Source organism: Platalea leucorodia, assembly GCF_965183815.1.
Source record: "Platalea leucorodia genome assembly, chromosome: 11".
NCBI lineage: Eukaryota > Metazoa > Chordata > Aves > Pelecaniformes > Threskiornithidae > Platalea > Platalea leucorodia.
Genome location: NC_138833.1, coordinates 19,685,787 through 19,701,833, shown reverse-complemented (window position 1 = coordinate 19,701,833; position 16,047 = coordinate 19,685,787). Strand labels below are relative to the sequence as shown.

The following is a 16,047-nucleotide window of genomic DNA, read 5'->3' as shown; positions in this document are numbered from 1 at the left end:
AGTAAGTCAAAAGGCCGTGCCAAAACCCACCAGCACTTCCATGTTAATTACCAGCAAGTAACTTAGTTCATTCTTCACTCCTGAAATTGATGCAAAGTGCCTGAACCCCCCCCCCCCCCGCCCCCCGCCAACTTTTAGGCCTTATCAAGCCAGTGTTGACCTGATCTAGTCTGGGGGGGAAAAAAAAAAAATCCCTATGAAGTGGGGACTGTTAATGGCCAGTGACACTTAGTAACACAACATCAGAGGGATCCATTAGGGGCTGAAGCTGCTTTTAAAGGAAACTCCAGTTATAGCTTAAGATACAAAAGTCTAAAATACTTGTTTTCCTGTCCTTATACCTCAAAGATCACTAGGAAGAGGAATTTCTACAAAGTTGTTTCAGAACTTGAATGTATCTCTTCTAGGCATTATCAGTACATTGGTTTAGCTCACTTATTCCCAGTTTTCAGAGACGCAAATCACTCTAATCACATGTATAACTGTCACCCAAATTTTTTTAAACAAAATATGCAGGAAGTAAGGATTTTGTGTGACAGCACCTTCCCTAAACAGCCCCAGAAGTTCAAGACATTGTGAATAATACAGAAGAGAGGATAATTGCATGGTAAAAACTGTTCAATAAAGAAACCCACCTCTCTCGGTAACAGATCAACCTCCAACCTCTACCAAAGGCTTCCTTTGTCATGATGGACAATAACTCAAATCATACTTTTCTAAACAATCAATCTTGTCTTCCCCATTTTTCAGCAGGTCTAGTTTGACACCTGGGATCAGTTCTGCAGACAGAAGTGAAGAAGGCTGCGCTTTGAACACAAGCACTGCAAAACTTGAATAAAGCTGGAGAGTCAGGTCTGCAGAGACCCCATATGGACCCCTTGAATTTGGGGTATTTCCCCACAGCATTAATCATTAATCATCTTAATTTTGAAACAGGGGTAACGCTCTTTTGCCTTGCGGGGGTGTTTTGAAGGCAGCTTCATGAAGAAAATTCAAACTGTAGCAGTAAGTGCAGTGTTTATTTTCCTGCAGGTGTGGCCCTAAGTGGAATTTGAACCTTGTTAAACAGGTAACATCTAAGGCCATACAGCGAACAATTGTAGGTTAAAAGTACCCAGTAGCTGTTCACTAGGGGACAAAAAATCTACTATGTTCCTAGAACCCCATGTGTCCAGTGCAAAACAGAGGTGGTTATGCGAATAGAGATTTTTAGAATATATTCATGACGCTGCCAGCAGGGCAGGCTGCCCTCTTTCCACTACCGGGGAGGGAGGTCCTACTCCACTCCCTGCCCTGCCACAAGACTGGACCTCCCGCACGGCCTGCACCAGAGCCGATGTGCAGACCCTCTCCTGCCAGGCGCTCGGCGAGGCTTTCACAATGCAGTGCGTGCATGCACGCAGCAACTCCCGCCCTGCTCTCCCCAGAAGGGCAGGTGGGAACGAAAGCAGCTCCGGCAGTGGCAGCTTTTTCCTGGTACCTTTCCCAGGGAATGGAGAAGGATGCACCTATGTTATACAAGCTCAATAAATCTGCGGTTACAGGAAGTTACTCTGGTGCCTGTGTGAAAGGACAGTAGCTTATTCTGGGTCTAATGAATTGCCTTGGGGTGCTGCCAAGAGCTTGCAGGCTATAGCTGCAATGCACAGATGCAAGATGCAAAATAAAGCTGCATGGACTGCTTTCATCCAGCCCTTGGCATTGCAATCGTAACCTTCTTCCGAGATAGCTACTAGCTATAACTCCGCTCCAATGTGAAACAGGAGCCTCCGAATCTCTTCTAACTCTTCTTAAACTGGAATTCTCATTTTCTGACTGGCTTTAACGAGTGGAAAACTTTAGCTATTAAGTTTAACCATTAACCATGGAGAGAAATTGTTTCCCTCCAGCTACCACATCTACAATTGCTTTACAAAACCTGCAAAATTAGTATTTAATATTAAAAAACCCAGAAGCACTTAAAGGAAATGTTAGCAGGGGAAGACATGATTGTTGAAACAAACAATTATATGTGTGCACCGGGTAGATCCGGTACATGCCCTCCCCCAGCCCCTTGATTCCCACGATTAACAAAAAGCAGAGGTGACAAACTATTGGGTATACAAAGGTCCAAACAAACCATCTCAGAAGTGAGCAAACACATTGGCTGCTTCTTTGTCCTTCCCCACCCAGGCCAGCTGCTGGCGAGAATCCCAGTTGTGGCCCCAAAGCTCAGGACAGGAGAGATGCCGCATTTTTCCCCAGTTCACCTCCTTAGACGCCCCGCTGTCTGCAGGCACATCTCCAAACGACAAAGTCTGTATTATCTCTTACCATATGTAGAAGGCTAGGTAAAGTAAGTGCTCTAAAACACAGCTCCCTTCTTTCTAGAATGCTCTTTATAGACTTTGTCTCAGCCTAACTTCATTATAAATTGCCCTCATCAACCTCCCAAATAACACAGACCATACCGTTTCAAGTATGTCTTTTTTAATGGGCACAGGGAATGCACAACAGACCTTTTCAGTCATGAATTCCTTTACTGCAAATCTCCGTTATACGTAACCCCACTCCCTGCTCAGCTAATCCTAGCATCCATTATACACACGCTGTTTATCCTCTCCTTGAGACCTCCACAATTATAACTCACTACGCTGGGGGAAAGGATGCATCAAGCAACAAGCAAACCAGCTGCAGCGGCATCATTAATCACAGCTTAAGTTGTTGGTGACCCAGACACTTCACTTATTAATTTTAACTGGGGACTGCAGTTAGAAGTTTCACATTTTAAAAAAGTTTAAGTAGCAGAATTAGCAACGAGGAGTCAGCAACTTTGGGAAACAATGGGGAATGCGAGGTAATATATTAAATCCTCAGATGAGGCAACACTAGCATTGTCTGATATTTAAATTCTCAGAGCCCATGGCAGCCCCTGTAAATGGACGCCAAGTATAATTTAGGTTACCAAACTCAAACTGTATTTCCTAGAACTTGAGTATGGGCTGATCAACCACCATCTTCAGTTACCTGATTTATCTCTACGTTTAAACATTTCAGCTGCATGCGTAAAATATTTATGGAGCTATACTCACTACTCCGGTTTATGAGTATATATTGAGAAAGGGTGTCAAGCCAGTGTATTTGATTAGTTTGCTGTGACAGCTGAAGAGGTAATCTCTCAAATGTGCAGCTAACAAATTATAAAACCCGATTTCTAGAAATTATATCTCATGAATAAAGTAGATGTTGAATTCAGATTCACTAAATTGTGATAAAAACAGCTTTACACAAAACAAGCTTCCATTCAAATGCCTAACAATGCTTTCAGATCAAGAACTGCACAAACAGTATTTAAAAACCTCTCAGCTTTGTATAAACACGGGTTAAGTCCTAACTGAAGCACTTTTGCTAATGAAAAACCCCTTCTGGCTTGCACAAAATCCAGTTTGACACCATCCTAAGGGATAATGTCCAAAAATAGATGAACTCAAAAGTCAGCATTCAATTGGAACTAGTTTCTACTCGTAAACCCTGATGAGGTTTTTATGAAGAAGATGTCTAAAGCTAATCCATAAATCGGAAGGATTTCTGATAAAACTCGTCATACATAGTTGGGTGGAGTTACTCAAGTCTTGCTCTGCTCCTGAGCATTTCATGGTTGTTTCCAGCTACTGGCCAACATAAGAACTGGACAGAGCGTTTAGTGACAAAGTCATCACCTGACTACACTTAGGGCACTTGTTAACTGAGTCAGACATTCCCATCAGCTTCCACTACAGAAAGAAAGAGATTCACCTTATTAGTTGCTAAAAGTCGCTGGCTCTATCAGTAGGCTCAGGAACTGAACTGTCAAGCTGTGAGAGGTGAAGGAAGTACCCACCTCCGGGTTAAGTTCAAGATCTCTTCTGCACAGGGCTGCAAGTTTTTGGTAATTTTAAGTCTTTTGGAATCAAAAGGGAATTTTTTTTCCCCCCAGATTTGGTCTCTTCTATATCCCGTTGCAATTACTATACACTGCCCTTTATTAAGGAGACAGCAGGACCCAGATGCGAAAGGACTGTATTTGATGAACAAAGGTACAAGAGTCCATAATAAAAAAGAGCACACTCCTGCAGATGTGGTAATTTAGGGCTTGTAAACTTTCACTCGTAGAAATGCAAACTATATACTCACTTTGGATGTCTGATGTCTGGAAGGGAACGATTCAGAGAAATTTTATCACTCACAAAGATATTAAAGCCATTTTCCCTGTATGCCTGGTCCACTCGCTCTGCATCAGTCATTGGGTAAGGTTTTCCCTGTTCTCCATTTCCTATAGACAGACAGAAAGTAAACACGCATCATTACTACTAATTGGTGCACAACTGTCCAGAAACTAATCCATATATCAAAAGAAGAGCAGCCATCTTATAGCCCTTTGAAAATTCCTTCATTAGTTTTGTGCTCTATGTCATATTCAGCACTGGGTCAACCATGTCAACCTAACAATTTTATCTGATACGCAGTTTTGTTACAAACCACTCAGCTGTGCAAATCATAGAAGATAAAAGTCTTCCTTCCAACATCAGAAACAGATGAAGAGGCTATGGCAACGCTGTGGAGGATCTATAGAATGTTTTTTGTTTCCCTGCAGGAAGAATACATATGGTTTGAATACCTTATCACTGTTGCTTTTTTCAGCACAGATGGGTATGTATATTTAACAACCTGAGCTCTTGCACAGAGGAGCCAGAGCCCTTGCAGACACACCAGTGTAAAGCTGTGACGTTCAAAATGGGCCCTTTTATGTGATGCAAGGCAAAACGCAGAACTATGGAATAAAACTTGCATGAATGTTATAAACGATAACGTTTTTCTTATCCCTCTTCCTCCTTTCTGGATCTCCCATTTTTGGGAGAGGTACAGGCACGCATTTTTTGGTAAGTTTTTTAAAAATCAATACTGCACCTATCCTAAAAATACCAAGATGTTACCAACATATTTTCACCTCAAAATGGTTATGGTGGAGTTGGGGGGGGGAAAGGCTTTACCTGGGATTAACACACAGTAACTGTTGCGTCATGTCAAGAACATCATCCTGACCCTGAAGCTGAACATGCTGTTCTGCACTCAGCCTACCAAATAAATTCAAACTAAATTACAATCTGTATTAAAACATTTTAATAGTAATCTTACATACCTACACGCTCAGAGTCCCTCCTTATAGCTTCTTTGTTATGCCAGTCCTTTTTCCTTTGTCCATCACCAAAGTAAGGGTCTTTCTTTTGCCTCACGTATGATGCCTTTTAAACAAAAGATTGGATATATTAAATACACAACATGTGAAACCTTTCCTTAACAGCCTCCCCTTCCTGTAAGAGGAGATTGAACATCTTCCTTAAGGTAAGACCATCACAAGCGAGTAGTTTTTACCCTGAAAGGGGTGAGGGAGGAAGCAAGTTTTGCTGGCCTCAGAATAGTACTTATCTATAGCTGTTAAGTGATATTTTTTTTCAGGGCACCATCATGTATGCAGACCGGTATTCTTAATCAGGGAATCTATTAAAACCTCCCATTTTCATTTTGAAAACATCCAATACATCTCACATCCTATTTAATTAACAATAAAGCTGTAATGGGGGACCTATTTCAGGATCATTATTAATGAGCACACTAGTATACCTGAATAAAATAAAAATAAGATTTAAAAGGTCATTTATTAAGACTCTTGCTGCTCAACGTAAAAGCAAATTTTACACAAGGCATGAGCCTGCATTAAACCCAATTAGAGCTCCTCTTTTCATGATGTTGTTCCTGAAATTCAAAAGCAATGGATGCTGTCGGAACAAGTTAGCAAATGAAAGACGGGGTGAATTCAGGATCAAAAAGACTATGGTGTGTGGAAAGAAAACCATGATACATCTCAAATACTGACATCCCCAAAATCCAAGGGGAATATACAAATATATATAAAAAATATATTTAAGTAGGTTTTATGGTCAAGAAGAGAACATCATCTCTGAGAATGAGTTTTCAATTATGTGGTAATATGCTGGTAGAGTATAAATGCAATCATTTGTAGCATCATTACTGCAGAAGTAGTTACACAAAGAACTTAGATGTTTTTTTTTCCTTTGAATTCCTCATGACCTGCAGAGAGAACTCCACAGGCTAGAACTTCCAGGAAAGAAAAAAAGCTTCCCTCCTTGGAGGGCAAGAGGTTTAAAGTCTCACTAATGGGTCAATCAAACCACCCACCCACCAAAAAGCAACGGTTGGCATAGTAACCTTGCAGGGTTATCAGGCATCTTTGGCATCTGGGACACAGGCATCATTTGCCTGACTAGTTAAATTACAAACTCTTCATTTTCATGCCTAGATTTGTCTTGGGAAAATAGGACACTCGGACATTTTCTTTGTTATTCCAAGGCCCTAGACTTCAGCCTGATGCAGTTCACCTCCCTGGAGCCTGATAGATGAGCTCTGGTGAACCTTGCTGTGAAGGTTTTGCAGATTATCCCCCTTGCATCACCCCTCTTCCACACCAGTCAGCAGGAAGGGAGCCCTGTGCGTTAGCTTACAAAACCATCAGTGAAGACAGGTTTCAGCTAAGATGCCAAAGTGAACTAGAGCGGGTGAACGCAGGCACATGCGCTGCTCCGCCTGCTCCGTTATGGGGGGTAACCCCTAGCAAAGGAACTGCGTGAAAACCTTGAGTTGTGCTGCTTGTATTATCATGCCAAAGGGTAATAAACCAGTGGTCTAAAAGTAATAGAGCTCAATTGGATTAAAAGCTGGCCTGTGAACTACTAGAACTTTTTTTTTCCCTCCACATAAGAGATTTTAAATCCATCTAGGTCCTTTCAATCATAGAATGGTTTGGGTTGGAAGGGACCTTAAAGATCACCTGGTTCCAACCCCCCTGCCATGGGCAGGGACACCTTCCCCTAGCCCAGCTTGCTCAAAGCCCCATCCAACCTGGCCTTGAGCACTTCCAGGGATGGGGCAGCCACAGCTTCTCTGGGCAACCTGTGCCAGCGCCTCACCACCCTCAGAGTGAAGAATTTCTTCCTTCTATCTAATCTAAATCTACCCTCTTTCAGCTTAAAGCCATCACCCCTTGCCCTGACTTCTGCTAGCTCGTGCCAGCTACTGTGAGCAGGTCTGGCTGACAGCTGTGTGACAGACAGACAGTAGAAGCAGCAGCTTGGTTATTTTTGGTGTAAAATGGATCAAGTTTTCAGCACCATGAAGCAGCCACCCTGTGCTACTGCAACAATCCAGCACATCTACTTGTCTGGCTACCACAGTGGTTTCTAATTTTTCAGACAACATGCCACCCTCCTGATCATCTCCACTAAATAACCCACAGAGCACACTACTGTTCTCTGAGATTTTTGCCTCTGTTTTGCAAGGTCCCTGCTTTGCCAGGCCTGCTCACCGGCCAGTTTCCTCTCCAGGATACTACTCTGCCAGGAAAAGTCCTGGAAAGCTCTCGCAGACCAGAGCACCTCCTTGGCAGGAGAGTTTTGCCAGCTTTGAGCACTAGACTTGTGCACAAGTGTCATACTGGGCACAGGAACAACTGGCAAGTCTGAAAGCTCGATATTTTAAGTCTCTTTTGTCTCGTTTATAGCACTCTGGACTGAATGAGCGCACCAGGAGAATCGTTTACAACGCCACTATCCCTTTGGCATTTGCTGCGATTCAACAGCTGTAAACCCCTTATCAATAGTTACTCTAGAAATCCCACCCACCGCTGAAGAGGAGAGCACTGTAAGAGTGTCCAGGGACTTGATCTAAAAGGAGAAACACACAGCATGACTCTGAGCCTCACAGCACCCACTGTGCACATGGGGTAACCCAGCACCCTATGCCAAACCCCTGTGACGTGACCAGGGGAAGTGAGGCAGCCTGGAGAAAGAGAGGAGGAAAAAAGAAAAAGGAAAAAAAAAAAAAAAAAAAAAAAAGAGATCCACCAGCAAAAAGTCATCCAAGCTGCCTAACACGGCACTGGTAAGAGTGTTTTAAATCCCACCTCTTATTGGGACTCAGGCAACTTAAACTAGAATTGCAGAGGCACCCCCTTTCCCTCTGAGCTCTACTCTGAAAACGTCCCTTAGAAAATACCCGTCCACTGCTGCAGGTGCCTGTGGGGATTGCTCTCCTCTTGACATACACTAACAGGATGGATCTTGAGCTGCCCTCCACAACAGCTCTCAGGAGATGGGAGACAAGTTCAAAGTATACCCCAAAGGATTCACACCAACACCTCCAGCACCCTCCGGAGGGAAGCCACACCACTGGGCTATCGGCTGTTTCAGGAGGGGCATCTCACGCCATTACAAAGCTGTACCACCAAAGCAGCCAACGCTCATCAGGCCAAGCAGCGACCTAAAAGCCATTAAAAAGCAGTTCCAGCCATCCCTGCTCAGGGTGAGCATGCCCAGGCTCTGGGCTGGAGTTACCCTTGTGTTTGTATGCTCAACATCGGATAACGTGAACAGGGAAGTACATTTTCTGCACAGCTTCAAGCCATTCTTCAGAAAGGTCAGCAACGTGCATTTAAATACCGTCAGAGCACGCAACAACCCGACGTAAGCAACTTAAACACTGCGATACTGAGTGAAAGCAGGCAGTAGCGCTCCATCCTCAAGCGCTGTTAAAAAAAGGAAAAAAAGAAGAAATCACAGAGACTGCCACTGTATTATGTACAGAGCCCAAATCAGGCAGGTGGACAGCAGAAAGTCTAGTAGATAGATGTATTACTTCTCTCAGTCCCAAATAAATTTACAGAGGAAAACTTCTTTGAGCTGGGCTAAGCCAAACCCTGTCAAGGCCACACATGTCAAGTGAAAAACATCGGTAATTTGGTAAACTTTGAATTAAGCAAGAGGGGAGACTATGGCGTACACGCATCAGTTATTCAGACCTTTCCAAACTGTAGTGTTGGACTTTGGAGGCCCACGGAATAAGAGTTATCGATCCTTAAGTCCTGAGGAACAGGCTTTGTACAGCTCTCAGTCTTGGAGACTTACAAGGACCGACTTTTTTTCCTGTCAGCACCAGCAAAGTAGAATGAGGACTGTGTAGGGTGACTCATTATCTGTTCCTCTGCCTGCAGTGCTCATGATGTTACTGCCCTGTACAACTAAAGCCAAATGTGATTCACACAAGATAAACACAACATTAATCTCTGTTGGATCGACATACCTCTCTTTAAGTGGCTTTTAAAATCTTGAAGGGTAGACATAGCTGCAGATGGTCATGACAGACATGCTGCATTCTGAAGCTTTTTTGGCCTTGGGCAGAGAAGTTACATTAGTCAATCCAATCCAGAAATGCTCCATTAAATTTAATTCAACTTGGGTAAATGTTAAGAGGTTAGAATATTTCTAACTGCATCCCTCGCAAGCAAACATATAACGCTTACATTGGTTTTGCAGGTCGCTACTAAAACACCGTATCTGAAAAGTCTGCTGTGAGTCACTGACAAGTTCTGTCAACAATGTCTGAACATTAATTTTGAAGTGAATTTCAGTGCTAGAAAATGAATATCAGTGTCTTTGCCTCTGTGACCTTGCCAGCACCTGCGATTCACATAGCCCTGAAGGGAAGGTGTAGCTGCAGCAGCCTGATTAGCATCGTATTTCTTGTTAAGAATCACACTTTCAAGACCAGCTTGGTTTCAGCAGACTACCAAAAAAAGTCAGTGTGAACGATAAAGCATTGCCTTCCCCCCCTCGACTGCAATTTTTATGCTCATGTCATCGCTATTAGCGGAGCAGTGTGTAAAGCTGCGGGCAGCACACCATCGTGGGCAGAGGGAAGATGCGCACAGACGCGCTCAAAGTCTCTCTCATTGTGAAAATGGGCAAGTTGCTGACATTGATGTTATTTTGCAAGCTCCTTTTGTTCAGCCCCCCCCCCCCCCCCTTTTTTTTTTCTCTTTATAAAAGATGTCTGAGCTCTAGAAATCCAGACACAGCATACAGGGACCAGAATGTTGCTTTTTTTAGTGGTTTCCTTCAGGGATGCTGGATAGGATTTGACTCAATTATGCAAATTACATAGCTTGATGATACCCCTTCAACAGACGCTCTAGACTATGATATCTAAGCAATCTGCAAAACACAGCAAGTTTCCCAGGACTAACTTTTGCTTTAACTATTAAACAAGCATCTCATTCACAGGGAGCTATGTCTTACCCGTAATGCTGTATTTCATGTCAATTTTCACTTTTATCCTAATTTCTCATTAATTCTAACTGCACAGCAGGAGGTATGACATTTTTGTCCAAACCCCACCAGCACATCCCCCCTTACCTGCATTTTAACTGTGGAATACAGTGACCATTGTTTGAACCTTGCAGTTACCAATGCTGCATGGTCAGGGTAAATTGGCATTACGGATCTGGATTTCTGTCCCTATAAAACAGATCAGCAAGGCTATAGCCTTTGCAATTTTCTGTTTTGCTCTACCTTAGCTTCTCATTCTGCAAAAGCCTCTTCTTTTTTGAAATGGTCAGTTGTAAACGGCAATGTAAAAAGGAGATTTCAAAGCATGAAGGGTTCATTACGATCATCTAGTCAAACTATGTAAGTGCACAAGACATTGAATTTTATCCATTAACTCCCACAGCAAGCCCGTAAGTTCTATTTCAGCTCAAGCACATTTTCTTTTCCTTAAGAATTGAAAGTTGTTGACCACTAAGGAGTGATTACTTCTCCAGCAATATCTTAAACTAATCTCCTGCCTCTTTCCATCCTTCGTTTTTTAAAAACTGAAAATGAGTTAAAGTAGAAAGGCATATTAAGCAATACATTGAAAATGGATTTAGACAGATTGCTGTAAATAAGCCCCTTCTGTTGTCTACCATGCTGTTACTTAACATGCCGCCAAAGCAATTGATCAGCATTCAAACGCCAAATGCACAAAAATGGAATTTTAATCTTTTGTTTAATCACTATTTAGTGTGCCTGGCTCCAGCCAGAATAAAAGAAGGGTGGATGGAGATGTAAGCCAAGAGTTTTCTGTACATGAGGAAAAAAAAGATTTGCTGGAGTGCATACACTAATCATAATGCTGTACAGGTCTCAAACCCTGTTCAAACTTTTTTTTTTTAACCTAGGAGCTATGATCAGACCCAAGAAGCTATGATCTTTGGAGACAATGTTAAAAGGGAGCATCTGTTCCATCCTAGGTCTCTTCGTTAATCCCAGCATCTCAGCAAGCATGGCTTCCATTTATATCCTACATTAAGGTGCAGAAGATGACGAAACAATCCAGAAAAACAACAGGAAAAGACAGAGCAAACAGAAACCATTCCTCTATTTATTAGGTGGACTCAGTGGAAGACTCAAGAGCAGGCACTTTGGGTACAACCTAGTTGCCATGATCTGTGCCGCAGCAAAGCAGAAATAAGAAACATCTAGAGCCAGCTTCTCTTCAGTCTTCCAAAACCTGGAGTACATGAGGGGTTTCAGAAGGCAGGAGAAGGGCGAGAAGCCAGGTCTGGCAGAAACCAGGAAGAATTCTCCCTCTCACTGCAGCAAGAAGCCCAGGTTTTAATGATCGTGGGACCATCCATGCTAAATGTCGGTAACCCTTTCATAAATAAATTGATATCAAGTCTTACTGCACCATAAAGTAATAAAACTCTTTTTTAGCTTGTCAGAGATCTATTAGCATGTGTTGAACAACAAATTGGTACAACACCCACGCAGCACAAACAGCATCCATCCTTTGTACTGGCATGAAAACAGCTGAGCATTTCAGATGATCTAATGAAAAATAAAAATATCTCCAACATCAGCTGGAGGCATTCGTCCTAGGTCAAGAAGCTGAGCAAAACCTTGGTCAGTCAAATCTCTTCATTTACTGGAACAGGAGAGAGCATGCTACTAGGAAAAGCAAGCTGCTAAAAGCCTGTCGCAGTGATCTACCCAAGTGTTTTCAAAGGTTAATTTTTGAAGCTATTTCAGGCCATCAAAAATTTAAAAGCTACATTAACATAATCCATACCTTCACCATTTCAGGAACTATTAAAAGGCAATGCAGGACTAAATGGCAGCACATCATGTGGAATAATTAAGTGCTTTCAAAGACAAAAAAGCCAAGCACGTTTTCACAGCTGTGTTGCGCCTCAGATCCAAGCATCAGGTTCAAACCAGACCTAAAAGTTTCCTGCACAATGCCACGATGCTACCATTTGGCCATCGCCCTCTTCTCTCCCACCTGAAACACCAGTAACACTGAAATCCACATGTTCAGTTTTGTGCTTTTCTTTGAGAAAGCCACAGTTTGGGGTATGGACATAAGTTGCCTGCTTCCTTCAGAAAGTAGAGCCGCAAATCCTGCGGGCACTCCTGGATCAGTCCGGACCCCGTGTCAGCTAATTAAACCACAGCTGGACCAGAACCAGCTGAACGGATCAGTGCATACAGACCCAGAGCAGAGCCTTTTCTGCAGAATACCCAGGGACACTCGCTAGCTGATTGCAGAGCTATTAAAGAAATATGTTCCTTGCGGGACGCCAGGCATGCAGCTCCTTGGTGGACAGGACAGCCTACTGCTTAAGCATTACTCAGTTTTAGCTGACTCTGTACTTCTTAACGCAGAAAGCTTTTTGTATCATGTGCAAGAACAGTACTTGCTAGAACTGAAACTTCTCCCCCCCCTTTTAAATTCCTTCAGTTAACAAGTTTTATTCAACCTCAATTGCTGAAAATCCCTTAGCACAAACAAAATTTTATCTAGCAAAAAGTCCTGCTTCATCAGCTGATTAAAGTATAACGACATCAGCTGAGGACAGTGATATGACATCCAGCTTAGTCATCTATCTCTACCAAACACTTTACACTTTGTTCTTCACTTACCTTTAGAAATAATATTATGCTCTTGCAGTGTTTTCTGTTCTAAACTTACTATTTGACCAATTCAATCCAGGCCTTCAAATGCACAGTGCTTTTCCAAAGTCAGCGCAGAGCGCCAAGCAGCGATGTCTTGCCCGGGTTTCAGCACACCTTGTGACAGCACAGCGGTTTCAGTCTCGGGCTTTTCTTTCAGCTGTCAGAAACCCAGCTGGCCTAGTTTTCGACTTCAGAGCAGGACTCGTTGCTTTAATTTGCCTACAACAGCTTTCTTATCTTTTCTGTTCACTAAAATGCTTACAGCCCTTCCCATCTACAGAAATGCTCCATTTCCCACATAGTAGCATGTCTCGAGGATCTGCTGAAAACTGTGGAATAAGCTCCTGCAGGCATTTAGTTGCATCAGAAACCTCCTCGTTTTCCCCCTCAAGGAATAAGCACATTTCTTTGACCTTACTTTAACATACAGCAACACATTACAAAGTTCCCAATCACGATGTCACCCCCTGAGCTACCCTCCAGTCGAGATGGGAGACACAACCCGTTACTCGCCCTGCCTCGGTACGACAGCGAGGAGGGGTTTTGACAGCAAATACGTGAAGTATGAAGATGTAGACAAAAGTCATCTCTGAACTGCCATTCCAAATGAGATTAAAGACTTCCCACCCCTCCCACCTTCCCTTTCTGCCTTACATGCTTTCTGGAAACTTAAAACTAGGTGAGCTCTCCCAAGGAACCAACATACATGTTGTATTTTATTGCGTGTCCAAGAACTGTTTTTTGGCCACAACTCCTGGCAGAAGCTACGAGGATTAAATCCAGAGATATATATATTTTTCTACAGCATTTAGTGCTATCTGAAGCTGTCTTAAATAAAAGAAGCCTGATATTCACAGAAAGAAGAGTGAACAGGCTGGTTTGGAGATCAATTTGAGAAACGGACACATGAAGCAGAACCCTCCAGATGTCTGCATATATCCACTTAACAGCAGCAAACAGCACACATGCTTCAGTGGTTTCCTATCAGGACATACTTTGGAGCACTGTTTCAGAAATTTGATTTACCAGTTAGATTTACAGATTATGCTGCATATCCAGAAATACTTGAATAATCTGCATTAAGATTTAATAAAAATGCAGGATACAAAACCTATTAATTCCATCATTTCCATGAATTCCCTGTACTCGAGCTATGAACTCTTGATCAGATTACAGGAATGTTAAGCCAGTCAATGATTGTTCAGCTGAACACAACTTCAAATATTTTGAATACTAGCAGACAATTGCACCATATATCATACTAGCAGAAATTCAGAAATCTCGTTAAAGATACACCACAAAGAACATCCCATATACCCTCAACACAGAAATACTACGCAGAAGGGAAATTCACAGCGCTCAGACAACCAATACAAGATTACAACTAAGCTCGGTGCTTGCATATAGGTGGACCTGGTAAACACGTGACTGCAAATTTGACTTTGTTCAGTTTATAAAAAATACTACAGCATTTGTAAATATTTGAATGATGAAAGAACTATGACAATTTATGCCTTTCATCAAATGGAATCTACCTGGATGGGCACTGGGCTGTTGGGAAACTCTGGTTTAACTCCTGGTATAAGCTGGTAGAAAATAGGAGATGACTGCTAATGCTCCAACAATCTTTGGAGTGAGGACAGGACAAAACCTACCCTCTAGACACCCAGAGTCTAAATATTTTCTGTAATACTGAAGAATCAAGAAGAAATCACTCAATTTTGGGACATTCCAATGTGCAAACTATACTACCAGGATGCCTTGCACTTTGTGATAGAGAACAGCACAAGTAAGACAAGAGCCTGCATTATAACGTGTTTTCTGAGGTAAGACGAGCAGGGCAGTCTGAAAGCGTGACAAGTTATCGTTCATAATAGTCAACAGAAGTGATCTGGGTTTTGCCTGGAAAAGCAGGCAGAGCACCGTGAATTATCCGTAAGCAGAGCTACAGCAGTCTTTGGAACAGCTGACAGCACAGATCAGGTATTTACCTTTCTTCATGGAAATTGGGCTGATGCCAAACTTATTCAAGGGCACATTACAGAACTTTGATGCCCTGGTGAGGGGCAAAGATTTGTCAGCATGTGGAGTATACTGGCTTTAGAAAGGCTAATAACACCACTATTCTGAAATGCTCCAAAAGGTAAAACACCCCTCCACATTTACTGCTACTGAAAACTATATACAATCCATATGAAAGCTATGTGACAGATATGACTCAAGAACTGGAATAAGAACCATAATTCCCATTTAGTTGTGTGCCAGGTACCGAGATTTGTGTTTTATGTCAGCAGACAGAGTGCTTCCCATAGCAAGCTGCAGAGCAAGCTTAAAAATTGCTTTTTCCCTAATGAATTCTGAAAAATACTGGAAAAAAGTCTGTATTTTAGCTTTCTTCTTGAGCCCTTATCCATCCTTAGGAGTTACACATAAAATTTTAGAAATATCTCCTCTCAGAAATTTGAAAGGAGGCACAATCTGACGGAGAACGACGATGTTATCTGCTGAAAAGTCAGACGTAAAAACGAGAGAATGTCAAATCATCTACCAGCAGCATTCACCTGCTAGTACTGGAAATAATCCCCAGCCACGCTGCGCCGGCTCGTCTTGCTCAGCCGGTCACAGTTGCAGTTCAACAACAAACTGTTCCTGGAAATGTGGGTGGCTGGGTGACACAGGACCCCCCTGCACCTCCCCTGCTGAATAAAGACCCAGGCCAACAGGATCCTAGGGAGAACTTAAGGCATCACGAGGCTTACAGGTATTTTCAGAGTACTTCCCCTCCAGTTATCCCCTGCTACCAGGAACAATACCACGCTCACGTAATAATTAAACATCACTTGAACAAAATAGTTCCTGCTAACTCCAAAGAGAATCACAAGCATTTTTCTATTTTAGTTTCCACTCTCTTCACTCCGTACCTTCAGTGCTGACGCTGCTCGCTTTGTCTTCCAGTCACTGGGCAACCAACAGTACCCGTAACAATCACCCTGACAGCTTTGGTTTAGGAAAAAAAAAAAAAATCATTGTTTTCAATTAAACATTTACTATTACTTCAGGTGGTGCTCTGAAGGAGCCTACCTTTTGCTTTGCTTCCTGGGTCGCACTGTTACCATCGGTCTCAGCACAGCTTTTTGTTAGCAGCAATGCAGCAAAATCATATTTTTCTGGTTTTCAG

General features: G+C 42.6%; 1 protein-coding gene across 1 annotated transcript in view; it reads right to left on the bottom strand.

The window, feature by feature from the left end:
- Positions 1-16,047, bottom strand: part of GALNT10 (polypeptide N-acetylgalactosaminyltransferase 10) — a gene marked incomplete at its 5' end in the record, with an annotated part of 85,831 nt that overhangs the window by 37,443 nt on the left and 32,341 nt on the right. The window contains 2 exons of the mRNA XM_082323857.1: positions 4,153-4,291; positions 5,159-5,261. Of these exons, the coding sequence (XP_082179983.1) occupies positions 4,153-4,291; positions 5,159-5,261 (242 nt within the window). The remainder of the gene's footprint in view (positions 1-4,152; positions 4,292-5,158; positions 5,262-16,047) is intronic.